Genomic DNA, 24,803 nt, shown 5'->3' on the forward strand with positions numbered 1-24,803 from the left:
AGAGTCTCTCTCCTCGGCTTAGTAACTAGCCCCCTGTATCACTGTGTGTGACCCGTGCACAGGTCTGACAGTCCGTCCCTCTCCGTCCCCTCCTGCAGGTCACTAATTACCTGGGTAACTTATCTCTCTCCTCGGCTTAGTAACTAGCCCCCTGTATCACTGTGTGTGACCCGTGCACAGGTCTGACAGTCCGTCCCCTCTCCGTCCCCTCCTGCAGGTCACTAATTACCTGGGTAACTTATCTCTCTCCTCGGCTTAGTAACTAGCCCCCTGTATCACTGTGTGTGACCCGTGCACAGGTCTGACAGTCCGTCCCCTCTCCGGTCCCTCCTGCAGGTCACTAATTACCTGGGTAACTTATCTCTCTCTCCTCGGCTTAGTAACTAGCCCCTGTATCACTGTGTGTGACCCGTGCACAGGTCTGACAGTCCGTCCCCTCTCCGTCCCCTCCTGCAGGTCACTAATTACCTGGGGTAACTTATCTCATCCTCCGGCTTAGTAACTAGCCCCCTGTATTACAGTATGTGACCCGTGCACAGGTCTGACAGTCCGTCCCCTCTCCGTCCCCTCCTGCAGGTCACTAATTACCTGGGTAACTTATCTCTCTCTCCTCGGCTTAGTAACTAGCCCCCTGTATTACTGTATGTGACCCGTGCACAGGTCTGACAGTCCGTCCCCTCTCCGTCCCCTCCTGCAGGTCACTAATTACCTGGGTAACTCATCTCTCTCCTCGGCTTAGTAACTAGCCCCCTGTATCACTGTGTGTGACCCGTGCACAGGTCTGACAGTCTGTCCCCTCTCCGTCCCCTCCTGCAGGTCACTAATTACCTGGGTAACTTATCTCTCTCCTCGGCTTAGTAACTAGCCCCCTGTATCACTGTGTGTGACCCGTGCACAGGTCTGACAGTCTGTCCCCTCTCCGTCCCCTCCTGCAGGTCACTAATTACCTGGGTAACTTATCTCTCTCCTCGGCTTAGTAACTAGCCCCCTGTATCACTGTGTGTGACCCGTGCACAGGTCTGACAGTCCATCCCCTCTCCGTCCCCTCCTGCAGGTCACTAATTACCTGGGTAACTTATCTCTCTCCTCGGCTTAGTAACTAGCCCCCTGTATCACTGTGTGTTACCCGTGCACAGGTCTGACAGTCCGTCCCCTCTCCGTCCCCTCCTGCAGGTCACTAATTACCTGGGTAACTTATCTCTCTCCCTCGGCTTAGTAACTAGCCCCTGTATCACTGTGTGTGACCCGTGCACAGGTCTGACAGTCCGTCCCCTCTCCGTCCCCTCCTGCAGGTCACTAATTACCTGGGTAACTCATCTCTCTCCTCAGCTTAGTAACTAGCCCCCTGTATCACTGTGTGTGACCCGTGCACAGGTCTGACAGTCCGTCCCTCTCCGTCCCCTCCTGCAGGTCACTAATTACCTGGGTAACTCATCTCTCTCCTCAGCTTAGTAACTAGCCCCCTGTATCACTGTATGTGACCCGTGCACAGGTCTGACAGTCCGTCCCCTCTCCGTCCCCTCCTGCAGGTCACTAATTACCTGGGTAACTTATCTCTCTCCTCGGCTTAGTAACTAGCCCCCTGTATCACTGTGTGTGACCCGTGCACAGGTCTGACAGTCCGTCCCCTCTCCGTCCCCTCCTGCAGGTCACTAATTACCTGGGTAACTTATCTCTCTCCTCGGCTTAGTAACTAGCCCCCTGTATCACTGTGTGTGACCCGTGCACAGGTCTGACAGTCCGTCCCCTCTCCGTCCCCTCCTGCAGGTCACTAATTACCTGGGTAACTTATCTCTCTCCTCGGCTTAGTAACTAGCCCCCTGTATCACTGTGTGTGGACCCGTGCACAGGTCTGACAGTCCGTCCCCTCTCCGTCCCCTCCTGCAGGTCACTAATTACCTGGGTAACTTATCTCTCTCTCCTCGGCTTAGTAACTAGCCCCCTGTATTACTGTATGTGACCCGTGCACAGGTCTGACAGTCCGTCCCCTCTCCGTCCCCTCCTGCAGGTCACTAATTACCTGGGTAACTCATCTCTCTCCTCGGCTTAGTAACTAGCCCCCTGTATCACTGTGTGTGACCCGTGCACAGGTCTGACAGTCCGTCCCCTCTCCGTCCCCTCCTGCAGGTCACTAATTACCTGGGTAACTTATCTCACTCCTCGGCTTAGTAACTAGCCCCCTGTATCACTGTATGTCACCCGTGCACAGGTCTGACAGTCCGTCCCCTCTCCGTCCCCTCCTGCAGGTCACTAATTACCTGGGTAACTTATCTTCTCTCCTCGGCTTAGTAACTAGCCCCCTGTATCACTGTGTGTGACCCGTGCACAGGTCTGACAGTCCGTCCCCTCTCCGTCCCCTCCTGCAGGTCACTAATTACCTGGGTAACTTATCTCACTCCTCGGCTTAGTAACTAGCCCCTGTATTACAGTATGTGACCCGTGCACAGGTCTGACAGTCCGTCCCCTCTCCGTCCCCTCCTGCAGGTCACTAATTACCTGGGTAACTTATCTCTCTCCTCGGCTTAGTAACTAGCCCCCTGTATCACTGTGTGTGACCCGTGCACAGGTCTGACAGTCCGTCCCCTCTCTGTCCCCTCCTGCAGGTCACTAATTACCTGGGTAACTTATCTCTCTCCTCAGCTTAGTAACTAGCCCCCTGTATCACTGTATGTGACCCGTGCACAGGTCTGACAGTCCGTCCCCTCTCCGTCCCCTCCTGCAGGTCACTAATTACCTGGGTAACTTATCTCTCTCTCCTCGGCTTAGTAACTAGCCCCCTGTATCACTGTGTGTGACCCGTGCACAGGTCTGACAGTCCGTCCCCTCTCCGTCCCCTCCTGCAGGTCACTAATTACCTGGGTAACTTATCTCACTCCTCGGCTTAGTAACTAGCCCCCTGTATTACAGTATGTGACCCGTGCACAGGTCTGACAGTCCGTCCCCTCTCTGTCCCCTCCTGCAGGTCACTAATTACCTGGGTAACTTATCTCTCTCCTCGGCTTAGTAACTAGCCCCCTGTATCACTGTATGTGACCCGTGCACAGGTCTGACAGTCTGTCCCCTCTCCGTCCCCTCCTGCAGGTCACTAATTACCTGGGTAACTTATCTCTCTCCTCGGCTTAGTAACTAGCCCCCTGTATCACTGTGTGTGACCCGTGCACAGGTCTGACAGTCCGTCCCCTCTCCGTCCCCTCCTGCAGGTCACTAATTACCTGGGTAACTTATCTCTCTCCTCGGCTTAGTAACTAGCCCTCTGTATCACTGTGTGTGACCCGTGCACAGGTCTGACAGTCCGTCCCCTCTCCGTCCCCTCCTGCAGGTCACTAATTACCTGGGTAACTTATCTCTCTCCTCGGCTTAGTAACTAGCCCCCTGTATCACTGTGTGTGACCCGTGCACAGGTCTGACAGTCCGTCCCCTCTCCGTCCCCTCCTGCAGGTCACTAATTACCTGGGTAACTTATCTCTCTCCTCGGCTTAGTAACTAGCCCCCTGTATTACTGTATGTGACCCGTGCACAGGTCTGACAGTCCGTCCCCTCTCCGTCCCCTCCTGCAGGTCACTAATTACCTGGGTAACTTATCTCTCTCCTCGGCTTAGTAACTAGCCCCCTGTATCACTGTGTGTGACCCGTGCACAGGTCTGACAGTCCGTCCCCTCTCCGTCCCCTCCTGCAGGTCACTAATTACCTGGGTAACTTATCTCTCTCCTCGGCTTAGTAACTAGCCCGCTGTATCACTGTGTGCGACCCGTGCACAGGTCTGACAGTCCGTCCCCTCTCCGTCCATCCCCTCCTGCAGGTCACTAATTACCTGGGTAACTTATCTCTCTCCTCGGCTTAGTAACTAGCCCCCTGTATCACTGTATGTGACCCGTGCACAGGTCTGACAGTCCGTCCCCTCTCCGTCCCCTCCTGCAGGTCACTAATTACCTGGGTAACTTATCTCTCTCCTCGGCTTAGTAACTAGCCCCCTGTATCACTGTATGTGACCCGTGCACAGGTCTGACAGTCCGTCCCCTCTCCGTCCCCTCCTGCAGGTCACTAATTACCTGGGTAACTTATCTCTCTCCTCGGCTTAGTAACTAGCCCCCTGTATCACTGTGTGTGACCCGTGCACAGGTCTGACAGTCCGTCCCCTCTCCATCCCCTCCTGCAGGTCACTAATTACCTGGGTAACTTATCTCTCTCCTCGGCTTAGTAACTAGCCACCTGTATCACTGTGTGTGACCCGTGCACAGGTCTGACAGTCCGTCCCCTCTCCGTCCCCTCCTGCAGGTCACTAATTACCTGGGTAACTTATCTCTCTCCTCGGCTTAGTAACTAGCCCCCTGTATCACTGTGTGTGACCCGTGCACAGGTCTGACAGTCCGTCCCCTCTCCGTCCCCTCCTGCAGGTCACTAATTACCTGGGTAACTTATCTCTCTCCTCGGCTTAGTAACTAGCCCCCTGTATCACTGTGTGTGACCCGTGCACAGGTCTGACAGTCCGTCCCCTCTCCGTCCCCTCCTGCAGGTCACTAATTACCTGGGTAACTTATCTCTCTCCTCGGCTTAGTAACTAGCCCCCTGTATCACTGTATGTGACCCGTGCACAGGTCTGACAGTCCGTCCCCTCTCCGTCCCCTCCTGCAGGTCACTAATTACCTGGGTAACTTATCTCTCTCCTCGGCTTAGTAACTAGCCCCCTGTATCACTGTGTGTGACCCGTGCACAGGTCTGACAGTCCGTCCCCTCTCCGTCCCCTCCTGCAGGTCACTAATTACCTGGGTAACTTATCTCTCTCCTCGGCTTAGTAACTAGCCCCCTGTATCACTGTGTGTGACCCGTGCACAGGTCTGACAGTCCGTCCCCTCTCCGTCCCCTCCTGCAGGTCACTAATTACCTGGGTAACTTATCTCTCTCCTCGGCTTAGTAACTAGCCCCCTGTATCACTGTATGTGACCCGTGCACAGGTCTGACAGTCCATCCCCTCTCCGTCCCCTCCTGCAGGTCACTAATTACCTGGGTAACTTATCTCTCTCCTCGGCTTAGTAACTAGCCCCCTGTATCACTGTGTGTGACCCGTGCACAGGTCTGACAGTCCGTCCCCTCTCCGTCCCCTCCTGCAGGTCACTAATTACCTGGGTAACTTATCTCTCTCCTCGGCTTAGTAACTAGCCCCCTGTATCACTGTATGTGACCCGTGCACAGGTCTGACAGTCCGTCCCCTCTCCGTCCCCTCCTGCAGGTCACTAATTACCTGGGTAACTTATCTCTCTCCTCAGCTTAGTAACTAGCCCCCTGTATCACTGTGTGTGACCCGTGCACAGGTCTGACAGTCCGTCCCCTCTCCCTCCCCTCCTGCAGGTCACTAATTACCTGGGTAACTTATCTCTCTCCTCGGCTTAGTAACTAGCCCCCTGTATTACTGTATGTGACTCGTGCACAGGTCTGACAGTCCGTCCCCTCTCCGTCCCCTTCTGCAGGTCACTAATTACCTGGGTAACTTATCTCTCTCCTCAGCTTAGTAACTAGCCCCCTGTATCACTGTGTGTGACCCGTGCACAGGTCTGACAGTCCGTCCCCTCTCTGTCCCCTCCTGCAGGTCACTAATTACCTGGGTAACTTATCTCTCTCCTCGGCTTAGTAACTAGCCCCCTGTATCACTGTGTGTGACCCGTGCACAGGTCTGACAGTCCGTCCCCTCTCCGTCCCCTCCTGCAGGTCACTAATTACCTGGGTAACTTATCTCTCTCCTCGGCTTAGTAACTAGCCCCCTGTATCACTGTGTGTGACCCGTGCACAGGTCTGACAGTCTGTCCCCTCTCCGTCCCCTCCTGCAGGTCACTAATTACCTGGGTAACTTATCTCTCTCCTCGGCTTAGTAACTAGCCCCCTGTATCACTGTGTGTGACCCGTGCACAGGTCTGACAGTCCGTCCCCTCTCTGTCCCCTCCTGCAGGTCACTAATTACCTGGGTAACTTATCTCTCTCCTCGGCTTAGTAACTAGCCCCCTGTATCACTGTGTGTGACCCGTGCACAGGTCTGACAGTCCGTCCCCTCTCCGTCCCCTCCTGCAGGTCACTAATTACCTGGGTAACTTATCTCTCTCCTCGGCTTAGTAACTAGCCCCCTGTATCACTGTGTGTGACCCGTGCACAGGTCTGACAGTCCGTCCCTCTCCGTCCCCTCCTGCAGGTCACTAATTACCTGGGTAACTTATCTCTCTCCTCGGCTTAGTAACTAGCCCCCTGTATCACTGTGTGTGACCCGTGCACAGGTCTGACAGTCCGTCCCCTCTCCGTCCCCTCCTGCAGGTCACTAATTACCTGGGTAACTTATCTCTCTCCTCCTCGGCTTAGGTAACTAGCCCCTGTATCACTGTGTGTGACCCGTGCACAGGTCTGACAGTCCGTCCCCTCTCCGTCCCCCTCCTGCAGGTCACTAATTACCTGGGTAACTCATCTCTCTCCTCAGCTTAGTAACTAGCCCCCTGTATCACTGTGTGTGACCCGTGCACAGGTCTGACAGTCCGTCCCCGCTCCGTCCCCTCCTGCATGTCACTAATTACCTGGGTAACTTATCTCAGTCCTCGGCTTAGTAACTAGCCCCCTGTATCCCTGTATGTGACCCGTGCACAGGTCTGACAGTCCGTCCCCTCTCCGTCCCCTCCTGCATGTCACTAATTACCTGGGTAACTTATCTCTCTCCTCGGCTTAGTAACTAGCCCCCTGTATCACTGTGTGTGACCCGTGCACAGGTCTGACAGTCCGTCCCCTCTCCGTCCCCTCCTGCAGGTCACTAATTACCTGGGTAACTTCTATCTCTCTCCTCAGCTTAGTAACTAGCCCCTGTATCACTGTGTGTGACCCGTGCACAGGTCTGACAGTCCGTCCCCTCTCCGTTCCCTCCTGCAGGTCACTAATTACCTGGGTAACTTATCTCTCTCCTCGGCTTAGTAACTAGCCCCCTGTATCACTGTGTGTGACCCGTGCACAGGTCTGACAGTCCGTCCCCTCTCCGTCCCCTCCTGCAGGTCACTAATTACCTGGGTAACTTATCTCTCTCTCCTCAGCTTAGTAACTAGCCCCCTGTATCACTGTGTGTGACCCGTGCACAGGTCTGACAGTCCGTCCCCGCTCCGTCCCCTCCTGCAGGTCACTAATTACCTGGGTAACTTATCTCTCTCCTCGGCTTAGTAACTAGCCCCCTGTATCACTGTGTGTGACCCGTGCACAGGTCTGACAGTCCGTCCCCTCTCTGTCCCCTCCTGCAGGTCATAATTACCTGGGTAACTTATCTCTCTCCTCGGCTTAGTAACTAGCCCCCTGTATCACTGTGTGTGACCCGTGCACAGGTCTGACAGTCCGTCCCCTCTCCGTCCCCTCCTGCAGGTCACTAATTACCTGGGTAACTTATCTCTCTCCTCGGCTTAGTAACTAGCCCCCTGTATCACTGTGTGTGACCCGTGCACAGGTCTGACAGTCCGTCCCTCTCCGTCCCCTCCTGCAGGTCACTAATTACCTGGGTAACTCATCTCTCTCCTCAGCTTAGTAACTAGCCCCCTGTATCACTGTGTGTGACCCGTGCACAGGTCTGACAGTCCGTCCCTCTCCGTCCCCTCCTGCAGGTCACTAATTACCTGGGTAACTTATCTCTTTCCTCAGCTTAGTAACTAGCCCCCTGTATCACTGTGTGTGACCCGTGCACAGGTCTGACAGTCCGTCCCCTCTCCGTCCCCTCCTGCAGGTCACTAATTACCTGGGTAACGTATCTCTCTCCTCGGCTTAGTAACTAGCCCCCTGTATCACTGTGTGTGACCCGTGCACAGGTCTGACAGTCCGTCCCCTCTCCGTCCCCTCCTGCAGGTCACTAATTACCTGGGTAACTTATCTCTCTCCTCGGCTTAGTAACTAGCCCCCTGTATCACTGTATGTGACCCGTGCACAGGTCTGACAGTCCGTCCCCTCTCCGTCCCCTCCTGCAGGTCACTAATTACCTGGGTAACTTATCTCTCTCCTCGGCTTAGTAACTAGCCCCCTGTATCACTGTGTGTGACCCGTGCACAGGTCTGACAGTCCGTCCCCTCTCCGTCCCCTCCTGCAGGTCACTAATTACCTGGGTAACGTATCTCTCTCCTCGGCTTAGTAACTAGCCCCCTGTATCACTGTGTGTGACCCGTGCACAGGTCTGACAGTCCGTCCCCTCCTGCAGGTCACTAATTACCTGGGTAACTCATCTCTCTCCTCAGCTTAGTAACTAGCCCCCTGTATCACTGTGTGTGACCCGTGCACAGGTCTGACAGTCCGTCCCCTCTCCGTCCCCCTCCTGCAGGTCACTAATTACCTGGGTAACTTATCTCTCTCCTCGGCTTAGTAACTAGCCCCCTGTATCACTGTGTGTGACCCGTGCACAGGTCTGACAGTCCGTCCCCGCTCCGTCCCCTCCTGCAGGTCACTAATTACCTGGGTAACTTATCTCTCTCCTCGGCTTAGTAACTAGCCCCCTGTATCACTGTGTGTGACCCGTGCACAGGTCTGACAGTCCGTCCCCTCTCCGTCCCCTCCTGCAGGTCACTAATTACCTGGGTAACTTATCTCTCTCCTCGGCTTAGTAACTAGCCCCCTGTATCACTGTGTGTGACCCGTGCGCAGGTCTGACAGTCCGTCCCCTCTCCGTCCCCTCCTGCAGGTCACTAATTACCTGAACTGGGTGGTGAGGAATCTTGCTGACCTGGAGGTGCAGATTGGGGCTGTGAAGAAGGTGAACAGTTTCCTGACCATTGAATCGGAGTGCTACGAGGGGGCGACGGGTACAGTATGCTCTCCTATCTGTATAATAGGATTTATAGACCTATTAATGGTATCGAGGTATCAGAGTGTCTGTTATGTTGTGGGAATTGTGTATTTTAGCTGCACTATACTGGCTGTGGTTTATCGTAGTATTAATTCAGAGTATTTGTGTTTACGAAGGGAAAGTATCATATAACATCCATTAATACTTAGACATATCCGGAACGTCCCATTAATACGTATATATAGTATTATCGGCAGACGAGGCAAGAAGCGTACGGCTGTCTGCCCTCTGTGCCCGCAGGTGCCCCCTGTACCCATAGGTGCCCCCTGTGCTTGCAGCTGGGTCTCAGTGTGAGAACACAAGGACACAGAAGGGGGCCCATAGAGGAGGTGCCAGCCCTGGCGCCAGGTCCCCCATGGGTCATGTCTGTACGTTAGATCCCCATATGAAAGTACAGGGAGCTGCGATACCATTAAGGGCAGGTACACACTATAGCCATGACAGAGAACCTTCGGCCCTCCAGCTGTTATTGAACTACACATCCCAGCATGCCCTGCAACCATTTTAGGATCGCCAAACAGCAAAACTGTTGCTGAGCATGCTGGGATGTGTAGTTCAACAACAGCTGGAGGGCCAAGGTTCCCCATCACTGCACTAGAGCAACAGCGAGTTATCCCGATGGTCAGCCCAAATTGGCGACAGCCCGGACCATGCCAGTTTGTTGTACCCACTACACGATATAAGGACCAATACCTCGTTCTATCCTTCATCACACGGCACAGACCTGCACACAATGTCGCCTGATTGTCCAGCACCACTCCCGACCAGAACATGTTGTGTGCGAACCCTGGGAGTGCGCAATTGTGTGGACACACTAAACGATGTAGACTAATTGTCATTCCAATACAGCAAATTGTCCCGATATCACCCATTGTAATATGGCCGGTTAACACTCGTTACAGCAGCACATAGCGTGTCAGCTGCACATAGCGACACATCAGCACATAGCGTGACAGCGGCACATAGCGTGACAGCAGCACCTAGCATGACAGCGGCACATAGCGTGACAGCAGCACATAGCGACACATCAGTACATAGCGACACATCAGTACATAGCGACACATCAGCACATAGCGTGACAGCCGCACATAGCGACTCATCAGTACATAGCGTGCCAGCAGCACAGCGACACATCAGTACATAGCGCGACAGCAGCACATAGCGCACACATCAGTACATAGCGACACATCAGTACATAGCGTGACAGCAGCACATAGCGACACATCAGTACATATCGCGACAGCAGCACATAGCGACACATCAGTACATAGCGTGACAGCAGCACCTAGCATGACAGCAGCACATAGCGTGACAGCAGCACATAGCGACACATCAGCACATAGCGACACATCAGTACATAGCGTGACAGCAGCACCTAGCATGACACATCAGTACATAGCGTGACAGCAGCACATAGCGGCACATCAGTACATAGCGTGACAGCAGCACATAGCGACACATCAGTACATAGCGTGACAGCAGCACCTAGCATGACACATCAGTACATAGCGTGCCAGCAGCACATAGCGACACATCAGTACATAGCGTGACAGCAGCACCTAGCATGACACATCAGTACATAGCGTGCCAGCAGCACATAGCGACACATCAGTACATAGCGTGACAGCAGCACCTAGCATGACAGCGGCACATAGCGTGACAGCAGCACATAGCGACACATCAGTACATAGCGTGTCAGCAGCACATAGCGACACATCAGTACATAGCGTGACAGCAGCACATAGCGACACATCAGTACATAGCGTGTCAGCAGCACATAGTGACACATCAGTACATAGCGTGACAGCAGCACATAGCGACACAGTACATAGCGTGACAGCAGCACCTAGCGTGACAGCAGCACATAGTGACACATCAGTACATAGTGTGACAGCAGCACCTAGTGTGACAGCAGCACATAGCGACACATCAGCACCTAGCATGACAGCAGCACATAGTGTAACAGCAGCACATAGCGACACATCAGTACATAGCGTGACAGCAGCACATAGTGTGACAGCAGCACATGGCGACACATCAGTACATAGCGTGACAGCAGCACATAGCGACACATCAGTACATAGCGTGACAGCACCACATAGCGACACATCAGTACATAGCGTGACAGCAGCACATAGTGTAACAGCAGCACATAGCGACACAGTACATAGCGTGACAGCAGCACCTAGCGTGACAGCAGCACATAGTGACACATCAGTACATAGTGTGACAGCAGCACCTAGTGTGACAGCAGCACATAGCGACACATCAGCACCTAGCATGACAGCAGCACATAGTGTAACAGCAGCACATAGCGACACATCAGTACATAGCGTGACAGCAGCACATAGTGTGACAGCAGCACATGGCGACACATCGGTGCATAGTGTGACAGCAGCACATAGCGACACATCAGTACATAGCGTGACAGCAGCACATAGCGACACATCAGCACCTAGCATGACAGCAGCACATAGTGTAACAGCAGCACATAGCGACACATTAGTACATAGCGTGACAGCAGCACATAGCGACACATCAGTACATAGCGTAACAGCAGCACATAGTGTAACAGCAGCACATAGCGACACATCTGTACATACAGTAGCATGACAGCAGCACATAGCGTCACATCAGTACATAGCGTGACAGCAGCACATAGTGTAACAGCAGCACATAGCGACACATCAGCACATAGCGTGACAGCAGCACATAGCGACACATCAGTACATAGCGTGACAGCTGCACATAGTGTAACAGCAGCACATAGCGACACATCAGTACATAGCGTGACAGCAGCACATAGCGACACATCAGTACATAGCGTGACAGCAGCACATAGCGTGACAGCAGCACATAGCGACACATCAGTACATAGCGTGACAGCAGCACATAGCGACACATCAGTACATAGGGTGACAGCAGCACATAGTGTAACAGCAGCACATAGCGACACATCAGTACATAGCGTGACAGCAGCACATAGTGTGACAGCAGCACATGGTGACACATCAGTACATAGCGTGACAGCAGCACATAGCGATACATCAGTACATAGCGTGACAGCAGCACATAGCGACACATCAGTACATAGCGTAACAGCAGCACATAGCGACACATCAGTACATAGCGTGACAGCAGCACATAGTGTAACAGCAGCACATAGTGACACATCGGTGCATAGTGTGACAGCAGCACATAGCGACACATCAGCACCTAGCATGACAGCAGCACATAGTGTAACAGCAGCACATAGCGACACATTAGTACATAGCGTGACAGCAGCACATAGCGACACATCAGTACATAGCGTAACAGCAGCACATAGTGTAACAGCAGCACATAGCGACACATCTGTACATACAGTAGCATGACAGCAGCACATAGCGTCACATCAGTACATAGCGTGACAGCAGCACATAGTGTAACAGCAGCACATAGCGACACATCAGTACATAGCGTAACAGCAGCACATAGCGACACATCAGTACATAGCGTGAGAGCAGCACATAGTGTTACAGCAGCACATAGCGACACATCAGTACATAGCGTGACAGCAGCACATAGCGACACATCAGTACATAGCGTGACAGCAGCACATAGTGTAACAGCAGCACATAGTGACACATCGGTGCATAGTGTGACAGCAGCACATAGCGACACATCAGCACCTAGCATGACAGCAGCACATAGTGTAACAGCAGCACATAGCGACACATTAGTACATAGCGTGACAGCAGCACATAGCGACACATCAGTACATAGCGTAACAGCAGCACATAGTGTAACAGCAGCACATAGCGACACATCTGTACATACAGTAGCATGACAGCAGCACATAGCGTCACATCAGTACATAGCGTGACAGCAGCACATAGTGTAACAGCAGCACATAGCGACACATCAGTACATAGCGTGACAGCAGCACATAGCGAGACATCAGTACATAGCGTGAGAGCAGCACATAGTGTTACAGCAGCACATAGCGACACATCAGTACATAGCGTGACAGCAGCACATAGCGACACATCAGTACATAGCGTGACAGCAGCACATAGTGTAACAGCAGCACATAGTGACACATCGGTGCATAGTGTGACAGCAGCACATAGCGACACATCAGCACCTAGCATGACAGCAGCACATAGTGTAACAGCAGCACATAGCGACACATTAGTACATAGCATGACAGCAGCACATAGCGACACATCAGTACATAGCGTAACAGCAGCACATAGTGTAACAGCAGCACATAGCAACACATCTGTACATACAGTAGCATGACAGCAGCACATAGCGTCACATCAGTACATAGCGTGACAGCAGCACATAGTGTAACAGCAGCACATAGCGACACATCAGTACATAGCGTGACAGCAGCACATAGCGACACATCAGTACATAGCATGACAGCAGCACATAGTGTTACAGCAGCACAAAGCGACACATCAGTACATAGCGTGACAGCAGCACATAGCGACACATCAGCACCTAGCATGACAGCAGCACATAGTGTAACAGCAGCACATAGCGACACATCAGTACATAGCGTGACAGCAGCACATAGCGACACATCAGTACATAGCGTGACAGCAGCACATAGCGACACATCAGTACATAGCGTGACAGCAGCACATAGTGACACATCAGTGCATAATGTGACAGCAGCGCCTAGCGTGACAGCAGCACATAGCGACACATCAGCACCTAGCATGACAGCAGCACATAGTGTAACAGCAGCACATAGCGACACATCAGTACATAGCGTGACAGCAGCACATAGCGACACAGCAGCACATAGCGTGACAGCAGCACATAGCGAACACATCAGTACATAGCGACACATCAGTACATAGCGTGACAGCAGCACATAGTGTAACAGCAGCACATAGCGACACATCAGTACATAGCGTGACAGCAGCACCTAGCATGACAGCAGCACATAGCGTGACAGCAGCACATAGCGAACACATCAGTACATAGCGACACATCAGTACATAGCGTGCCAGCAGCACATAGTGTAACAGCAGCACATAGCGACACATCTGTACATACAGTAGCATGACAGCAGCACATAGCGACACATCAGTACATAGCGTGACAGCAGCACATAGCTACACATCAGTACATAGCGTGACAGCAGCACATAGTGTAACACCAGCACATAGCGACACATCAGTACATAGCGTGACAGCAGCACATAGCTACACATCAGTACATAGCGTGACAGCAGCACATAGTGTAACAGCAGCACATAGCGACACATCAGTACATAGCGTGACAGCAGCACATAGCGACACAGCACATAGTGTAAAAGCAGCACATAGCGACACATCAGTACATAGCGTGACAGCAGCACATAGTGTAACAGCAGCACATAGCTACACATCTGTACATACAGTAGCATGACAGCAGCACATAGTGTAACAGCAGCACATAGCTACACATCTGTACATACAGTAGCATGACAGCAGCACATAGCGACACATCAGTACATAGCGTGACAGCAGCAAATAGCTACACATCAGTACATAGCGTGACAGCAGCACATAGTGTAACAGCAGCACATAGCGACACATCTGTACATACAGTAGCATGACAGCAGCACATAGCGACACATCAGTACATAGCGTGACAGCAGCACATAGCGACACATCAGTACATAGCGTGACAGCAGCACATAGCTACACATCAGTACATAGCGTGACAGCAGCACATAGTGTAACAGCAGCACATAGCGACACATCAGTACATAGCGTGACAGCAGCACATAGCGACACAGCACATAGTGTAAAAGCAGCACATAGCGACACATCAGTACATAGCGTGACAGCAGCACATAGTGTAACAGCAGCACATAGCTACACATCTGTACATACAGTAGCATGACAGCAGCACATAGCGACACATCAGTACATAGCGTGACAGCAGCAAATAGCTACACATCAGTACATAGCGTGACAGCAGCACATAGCGACACATCAGTACATAGCGTGACAGCAGCACATAGTGTAACAGCAGCACATAGCGACACATCAGTACATAGCGTGACAGCAGCACATAGTGTAACAGCAGCACATAGCGACACATCAGTACATAGCGTGACAGCAGCACATAGTGTAACAGCAGCACATAGCGACACATCAGTAAATAGCGCGATAGCCGCACATAGCGTGAAAGGAGCACATAGCGACACATCAGTACATAGCGTGACATCAGTACATAGCGTGACAGCAGCACCTAGCATGACAGCAGCACATAGTGTAACAGCAGCACATAGCGACACATCTGTACATACAGTAGCATGACAGCAGCACATAGCGACACATCAGTACATAGCGTGACAGCAGCACATAGCGACACATCAGTACATAGCGTGACAGCAGCACATAGCGAGACATCAGTACATAGCGTGACAGCAGCACATAGTGTAACAGCAGCACATAGCGACACATCTGTACATACAGTAGCATGACAGCAGCATCTAGCGACACATCAGTACATAGCGTGACAGCAGCACATAGTGTAACAGCAGCACATAGCGACACATCAGTACATAGCGTGACAGCAGCACATAGTGTAACAGCAGCACATAGCGACACATCAGTACATAGCGTGACAGCAGCACATAGTGTAACAGCAGCACATAGCGACACATCAGTAAATAGCGCGATAGCCGCACATAGCGTGACAGGAGCACATAGCGACACATCAGTACATAGCGTGACATCAGTACATAGCGTGACAGCAGCACCTAGCATGACAGCAGCACATAGTGTAACAGCAACACATAGCGACACATCAGTACATAGCGTGACAGCAGCACATAGTGTAACAGCAGCACATAGCGACACATCAGTACATAGCGTGACAGCGGCACATAGTGTAACAGCAGAACATAGCAACACATCAGTACATAGCGTGACAGCGGCACATAGTGTAACAGCAACACATAGCGACACATCAGTACATAGCGTGACAGCAGCACATAGCGACACATCAGTACATAGCGTGACAGCAGCACATAGTGTAACAGCAGCACATAGTGAAACATCAGTACATAGCGTGACAGCGGCACATAGTGTAACAGCAGCACATAGCGACACATCAGTACATAGCGTGACAACGGCACATAGTGTAACAGCAGCACATAGCGACACATCAGTACATAGCGTAACAGCAGCGCATAGCGACACATCAGTACATAGCGACACATCAGTACATAGCGACACATCAGTACATAGCGTGACAGCAGCACATAGCGACACATCAGTACATAGCGTGACAGCAGCACATAGCGACACATCAGTACATAGCGACACATCAGTACATAGCGACACATCAGTACATAGCGTGACAGCAGCACATAGCGACACATCAGTACATAGCGTGACAGCAGCACATAGTGTAACAGCAGCACATAGCGAAACATCAGTACATATCGTGACAGCGGCACATAGTGTAACAGCAGCACATAGTGACACATCAGTACATAGCGTGACAGCGGCACATAGTGTAACAGTGGCACATAGCGACACATCAGTACATAGCGTGACAGGAGCACATAGCGACACATCAGTACATAGCGTGACATCAGTACATAGCGTGACAGCAGCACCTAGCATGACAGCAGCACATAGTGTAACAGCAACACATAGCGACACATCAGTACATAGCGTGACAGCAGCACATAGTGTAACAGCAGCACATAGCGACACATCAGTACATAGCGTGACAGCGGCACATAGTGTAACAGCAGAACATAGCAACACATCAGTACATAGCGTGACAGCGGCACATAGTGTAACAGCAGCGCATAGCGACACATCAGTACATAGCGACACATCAGTACATAGCGACACATCAGTACATAGCGTGACAGCAGCACATAGCGACACATCAGTACATAGCGTGACAGCAGCACATAGCGACACATCAGTACATAGCGTGACAGCAGCACATAGTGTAACAGCAGCACATAGCGAAACATCAGTACATATCGTGACAGCGGCACATAGTGTAACAGCAGCACATAGTGACACATCAGTACATAGCGTGACAGCGGCACATAGTGTAACAGTGGCACATAGCGACACATCAGTACATAGCGTGACAGCGGCACATAGTGTAACAGCAGCACATAGCGACACATCAGTACATAGCGTAACAGCAGCACATAGCGACACATCAATACATAGCGTGACAGCAGCACATAGCGACACATCAGCGCATAGCGACACATCAGCACATAGCGACACATCAGTACATAGCGACACATCAGTACATAGCGACACATCAGTACATAGCGACACATCAGTACATAGCGACACATCAGTACATAGCGACACATCAGTACATAGCGTGACAGCAGCACATAGCGACACATCAGTACATAGCGACACATCAGTACATAGCGACACATCAGTACATAGCGACACATCAGTACATAGCGACACATCAGTACATAGCGTGACAGCAGCACATAGCGGGTAATTAAATATGAATCTCAGAAATGTTATAAAACAATAAACTTGTGGTCATTATTGCAGATGCACAACAGGTACCAGACGACTGGCCAAAGGATGGAGAGATTAAGATAAGTGACCTGTGCGTCCGATATGAGGCCAACCTCAAACCGGTTCTGAAGCACGTCAAGGCGTACATTAAGCCGGGCCAGAAGGTAGGATCCACTGTATACATGTGATAATACAGATGGCTCGCCTCTCGTACACCCCCAGCCCTCGCACAAACCGCACATGCGCTGGCCCCCCGGCACCCGGCTGCGCACATTACAGGGACGGGCTCCATGTGGACATGAATCCCTCCAATAGGATCGCATATGACAATGGGATCCTGGGTGGTAATATCCCATTGTATATGGGCCCCTCAGTCGCTGTAATGTTCTCTGTCCCCTGTATTGTACTAATGTGTGCCCTATGTACGGCGCCTTATAAATAACGTGTAATAATAATACATACAGTATGTTACACAGATCCTCCTACACCACGAGTTGTATGTATAATGTTCTGTGTCCCCTGTATTGTACTAATGTGTGCCCTATGTACGGCGCCTTATAAATAACATGTAATAATAATAATACAGTATTGTTACACAGATCCTCCTACACCACGAGCTGTATGTATAATGTTCTGTGTCCCCTGTATTGTACTAATGTGTGCCCTATGTACGGCGCCTTATAAATAACGTGTAATAATAATACATACAGTATGTTACACAGATCCTCCTACACCACGAGTTGTATGTATAATGTTCTGTGTCCCCTGTATTGTACTAATGTGTGCCCTATGTACGGCGCCTTATAAATAACATGTAATAATAATAATACAGTATTGTTACACAGATCCTCCTACACCACGAGCTGTATGTATAATGTTCTGTGTCCCCTGTATTGTACTAATGTGTGCCCTATGTACGGCGCCTTATAAATAACGTGTAATAATAATACATACAGTATGTTACACAGATCCTCCTACACCACGAGTTGTATGTATAATGTTCTGTGTCCCCTGTATTGTACTAATGTGTGCCCTATGTACGGCGCCTTATAAATAACGTGTAATAATAATAATACAGTATGTTACACAGATCCTCCTACACCACGAGCTGTATGTATAATGTTATTCCGGGGGGGCAGATAATAGATTTGTCTATGATTATTGATAATGGAATAATGCTTCTAACGTGTTGACATCTGTTACTAGGTCGGCATCTGTGGACGCACCGGCAGCGGGAAATCCTCCCTATCCCTGGCCTTCTTCCGAATGGTGGATATATTAGATGGTGGGTCGGATAATGATCTCTCTCCTATAGGAGGTTATTCTGGTTCACATGTTAATTTGCACAGAAGGCGGGATTTAGCTCATTACGCAGGTGCAACTGTCGCAGTGCGCATGTGCAGCTTTCATAGTCTGTGCACGCTCGCACCCTTGTGCAAAGAAATACGCTTGTGAATGAGCACCAAAATGAAGGCGTGATGTGGGTGTTTCTCTGGGCGTGGCTTCGCAAGAGGGCAAAAATGGGCGAAGACCTGGGCGTATACAGGGGGAGTTGACCACAAGTGCTGGGTGGCGGCTTTGCTGCACTGTGTGTACACTCGCAGTGCTCGGGCTGAGAAACATTCACAAGAAAAAAGTGACTCTTAGGTCTCGCAAGACTGCAACTCAGAGGACCAATGTTCAAAACACCAATCAGCACGCACGATAACTAAATACATGCACCTGCATGCAACTATACTGCCTTACTATAGTGCTCACAATGTGTTGGCTGCGTGTGTATGGAGTTGTGGATGAAATCAAACATAGAGGATGTTCGCACGCGCGGCTATGTGCCTAGGAGCGCGCGGCTATGGGCCTAGGAGCGCGCGCGGCTATGGGCCTAGGAGCGCGCGCGGCTATGTGACTAGGAGCGCGCGCGGCTATGTGACTAGGAGCGCGCGCGGCTATGTGACTAGGAGCGCGCGCGGCTTTGTGACTAGGAGCGCGCGCGGCTATGTGCCTAGGAGCACGCGCGGCTATGTGTCTAGGAGCCGTCTAGGAGCACGCACGGTTTTGGGCCTAGGAGCACGCGCGGCTATGGGCCTAGGAGCACGCGCGGCTATGGGCCTAGGAGCACGCGCGGCTATGGGCCTAGGAGCACGCGCGGCTATGGGCCTAGGAGCACGCGCGGCTATGGGCCTAGGAGCGCACACGCGCGGCTATGGGCCTAGGAGCGCGCACGCGCGGCTATGGGCCTAGGAGCGCCACGCGCGGCTATGGGCCTAGGAGCGGGCACGCGCGGCTATGGGCCTAGGAGCGCGCACGCGCGGCTATGGGCCTAGGAGCCGTCTAGGAGCACGCACGGCTATGGGCCTAGGAGCACGCGCGGCTATGGGCCTAGGAGCACGAAAGTATGCGGGCAATTTGAGTCCACTCCCTTTTGGGTTCCGTTGTAAACATGCCCGTTCCCATAGGGTATGGGCGTCACTTCGCATGTCTACGTGCGCGCGACCACCGTTCGGACGAATCTTCCAGAATAAGTCGGGAATTCTGCTTCACATGGGATGTTGCTATGGGCGACCAATCAGAACCTACTTTAGCACCTTCTAGAAGATAATAAATAGTATCTGATTGGTTGCCCATAGCAAATAAATTAATGATTTGACCCCAAGAAGGGCTGTCTACATACACCCATCGTGTCGGCACCTACATGTACGGTAACTACTCTATCTGCGTTTCTTGTGCAGGTAAAATCGTCATTGACGGTATAGACATCTCCAAGATTCCTCTTCACACGCTGCGTTCCCGACTGTCAATCATTCTCCAAGATCCCATATTATTCAGCGGATCCATAAGGTAACACAGTAACGCCTCCTCCTCATGTACAGGCTGACACCACAGTAATGCCTCCTCATGTACAGGCTGACACCACAGTAACACCTCCTCATGTACAGGCTGACACTACAGTAACACCTCCTCCCCATGTACAGGCTGACACCACAGTAACGCCTCCTCCTCATGTACAGGCTGACACCACAGTAACGCCTCCTCCTCATGTACAGGCTGACACCACAGTAACGCCTCCTCCTCATGTACAGGCTGACACCACAGTAACACCTCCTCATGTACAGGCTGACACCACAGTAACACCTCCTCCTCATGTGCAGGCTGACACCACCGTAACACCTCTGTCTCATGTACAGGCTGACACCACAGTAACGCCTCCTCATGTACAGGCTGACACCACAGTAACACCTCCTCATGTACAGGCTGAGACCACAGTAACACCTCCTCCTCATGTACAGGCTGACACCACAGTAACGCCTCCTCCTCATGTACAGGCTGACACCACAGTAACGCCTCCTCCTCATGTACAGGCTGACACCACAGTAACGCCTCCTCCTCATGTACAGGCTGACACCACAGTAACACCTCCTCATGTACAGGCTGACACCACAGTAACACCTCCTCCTCATGTGCAGGCTGACACCACAGTAACGCCTCCTCATGTACAGGCTGACACCACAGTAACACCTCCTCCCCATGTACAGGCTGACACCACAGTAACGCCTCCTCATGTACAGGCTGACACCACAGTAACACCTCCTCCCCATGTACAGGCTGACACCACAGTAACACCTCCTCCTCATGTGCAGGCTACACCACAGTAACGCCTCCTCCTCATGTACAGGCTGACACCACAGTAACGCCTCCTCATGTACAGGCTGACACCACAGTAACACCTCCTCCCCATGTACAGGCTGACACCACAGTAACACCTCCTCCTCATGTGCAGGCTACACCACAGTAACGCCTCCTCCTCATGTACAGGCTGACACCACAGTAACGCCTCCTCCTCATGTACAGGCTGACACCGCAGTAACGCCTCCTCATGTACAGGCTGACACCACAGTAACACCTCCTCCCCATGTGCAGGCTGACACCGCAGTAACGCCTCCTCATGTACAGGCTGAGACCACAGTAACACCTCCTCCTCATGTACAGGCTGACACCACAGTAACGCCTCCTCCTCATGTACAGGCTGACACCACAGTAACGCCTCCTCATGTACAGGCTGACACCACAGTAACACCTCCTCCCCATGTGCAGGCTACACCACAGTAACGCCTCCTCCTCATGTGCAGGCTGACACCACAGTAACGCCTCCTCATGTACAGGCTGACACCACAGTAACACCTCCTCCTCATGTACAGGCTGACACCACAGTAACACCTCCTCCTCATGTGCAGGCTGACACCACAGTAACGCCTCCTCATGTACAGGCTGACACCACAGTAACACCTCCTCCTCATGTACAGGCTGACACCACAGTAATGCCTCCTCATGTACAGGCTGACACCACAGTAACGCCTCCTCATGTACAGGCTGAGACCACAGTAACACCTCCTCCTCATGTACAGGCTGACACCACAGTAACACCTCCTCCCCATGTACAGGCTGACACCACAGTAACACCTCCTCCTCATGTGCAGGCTGACACCACAGTAACGCCTCCTCATGTACAGGCTGACACCACAGCAACGGATCCGATACGATTTCCCGGCGGTCGGGATCCCGGCGGTCGGAATCCCGACACTGGAATCCCGACCGCCGAAATCCCGACAAGGGGGGGACATGGATTGCCCCCCCTTGCGGGCTCGCTGCGCTCGCCATGCAGCGGGCCCGGTGCCTCGCTACGCTCGGCACGCTATTTTATTCTCCCTCTATGGGTGTCGTGGACACCCACGGAGGGAGAAAGTTTCGGGATTTCGGCGGTCGGGATTCCAGTGTCGGGATTCCAACCGCCGGGATCCCGACCGCCGGCAAATCAACTGCATCCCCACAGCAACACCTCCTCCCCATGTACAGGCTGACACCACAGTAACACCTCCTCCTCATGTACAGGCTGACACCACAGTAACGCCTCCTCATGTACAGGCTGACACCACAGTAACACCTCCTCCCCATGTACAGGCTGACACCACAGTAACACCTCCTCCTCATGTGCAGGCTGACACCACAGTAACGCCTCCTCCTCATGTACAGGCTGACACCACAGTAACGCCTCCGCCTCATGTACAGGCTGACACCACAGTAACGCGTCCTCCTTATGTACAGGCTGACACCACAGTAACGCCTCCTCTTCATGTATAGGCTGACACCACAGTAACTCCTCCTCATGTACAGGCTGACACCACAGTAACACCTCTGTCTCATATATTGGCTTACACCACAGTAACACAGTACAGGCTGACACCACAGTAACCCCTCCTCATGTACAGACTGAAACCACAGTAACACCTCCTCATGTACAGGCTGACACCACAGTAATGCCTCCTCCCCATGTACAGGCTGACACCACAGTAACGCCTCCTCCCTATATACAGGCTGACACCACAGTAATGCCTCCTCCCCATGTACAGGCTGACACCACAGTAACGCCTCCTCCTCATGTACAGGCTGACACCACAGTAACACCTCCTCCACATGTACAGGCTGACACCACAGTAACGCCTCCTCCTCATGTAAAGGCTGACACTACAGTAACACCTCCTCATGTACAGGCTGACACCACAGTAACACCTCCTCATGTATAGGCTGACACCACAGTACTGCCTTATCCTCATGTACAGGCTGACACCACAGTAACGCCTCCTCCTCATGTGCAGGCTGACACCACAGTAATGACTCCTCCCCATGTACATGCTGACACCACAGTAACCCCTCCTCATGTACAGGCTGACACCACATTAACACCTCCTCGTGTACAGGCTGACACTACAGTAACACCTCCTCCCCATATACATGCTGACACCACCGTAACACCTCTGCTCATGTACAGGCTGACGCCACAGTAACACCTCCTCATGTACAGGCTGACATCACAGTAACAGCTCCTCCCCTTGTACAGGCTGACACTACCATAACTCCTCTGTCTTATGTACAGGCTGACACCACAGTAACACCTCCTCATGTACAGGCTGACACCACAGTAACACCTCCTCATGTACAGGCTGACACCACAGTAATGACTCCTCCCCATGTACAGGCTGACACCACAGTAACACCTCCTCATGTACAGGCTGACACCACATTAACACCTCCTCATGTACAGGCTGACACTACAGTAACACCTCCTCCCCATATACAGGCTGACACCACCGTAACACCTCTGTCTCATGTACAGGCTGACGCCACAGTAACACCTCCTCATGTACAGGCTGACATCACATTAACAGCTCCTCCCCTTGTACAGGCTGACACTACCATAACACCTCTGTCTCATGTACAGGCTGGCGCCACAGTAACACCTCCTCCTTATGTGCAGGCTGACACCACAGTAACACCTCCTCATGTACAGGCTGACACCACAGTAACACCTCCTCCTCAAGTACAGGCTGATGCCACAGTAACACCTCCTCCTCATGTACAGGCTGACACCACAGTAACGCCTCCTCATGTACAGGCTGACACCCCAGTAACACCTCCTCCCCATGTACAGGCTGACACCACAGTAACACCTCCTCCTCATGTGCAGGCTGACACCACAGTAACGCCTCCTTCTCATGTACAGGCTGACACCACAGTAACGCCTCCTCCTCATGTACAGGCTGACACCACAGTAACGCGTCCTCCTTATGTACAGGCTGACACCACAGTAACGCCTCCTCTTCATGTATAGGCTGACACCACAGTAACTCCTCCTCATGTACAGGCTGACACCACAGTAACACAGTACAGGCTGACACCACAGTAACCCCTCCTCATGTACAGACTGAAACCACAGTAACACCTCCTCATGTACAGGCTGACACCACAGTAATGCCTCCTCCCCATGTACAGGCTGACACCACAGTAATGCCTCCTCCCTATATACAGGCTGACACCACAGTAATGCCTCCTCCCCATGTACAGGCTGACACCACAGTAACGCCTCCTCCTCATGTACAGGCTGACACCACAGTAACACCTCCTCCACATGTACAGGCTGACACCACAGTAACGCCTCCTCCTCATGTAAAGGCTGACACTACAGTAACACCTCCTCATGTACAGGCTGACACCACAGTAACACCTCCTCATGTATAGGCTGACACCACAGTAATGCCTTATCCTCATGTACAGGCTGACACCACAGTAACGCCTCCTCCTCATGTACAGACTGACACCACAGTAATGACTCCTCCCCATGCACATGCTGACACCACAGTAACCCCTCCTCATGTACAGGCTGACACCACATTAACACCTCCTCGTGTACAGGCTGACACTACAGTAACACCTCCTCCCCATATACATGCTGACACCACCGTAACACCTCTGCTCATGTACAGGCTGACGCCACAGTAACACCTCCTCATGTACAGGCTGACATCACAGTAACAGCTCCTCCCCTTGTACAGGCTGACACTACCATAACTCCTCTGTCTTATGTACAGGCTGACACCACAGTAACACCTCATGTACAGGCT

General features: G+C 52.0%; 1 protein-coding gene across 1 annotated transcript in view; it reads left to right on the top strand.

The window, feature by feature from the left end:
• Positions 1–24,803, top strand: part of LOC146072198 (ATP-binding cassette sub-family C member 9-like) — a 58,767-nt gene that overhangs the window by 901 nt on the left and 33,063 nt on the right. Inside the window, exons 2-5 of the mRNA XM_083179526.1 lie at positions 8,672–8,792; positions 17,386–17,516; positions 18,559–18,637; positions 20,079–20,187. Of these exons, the coding sequence (XP_083035652.1) occupies positions 8,672–8,792; positions 17,386–17,516; positions 18,559–18,637; positions 20,079–20,187 (440 nt within the window). The remainder of the gene's footprint in view (positions 1–8,671; positions 8,793–17,385; positions 17,517–18,558; positions 18,638–20,078; positions 20,188–24,803) is intronic.

The sequence above is a fragment of the Crinia signifera genome, chromosome 4 (assembly GCF_055691185.1).
Source record: "Crinia signifera chromosome 4, ASM5569118v1, whole genome shotgun sequence".
NCBI classification, from domain to species: Eukaryota; Metazoa; Chordata; class Amphibia; order Anura; family Myobatrachidae; genus Crinia; species Crinia signifera.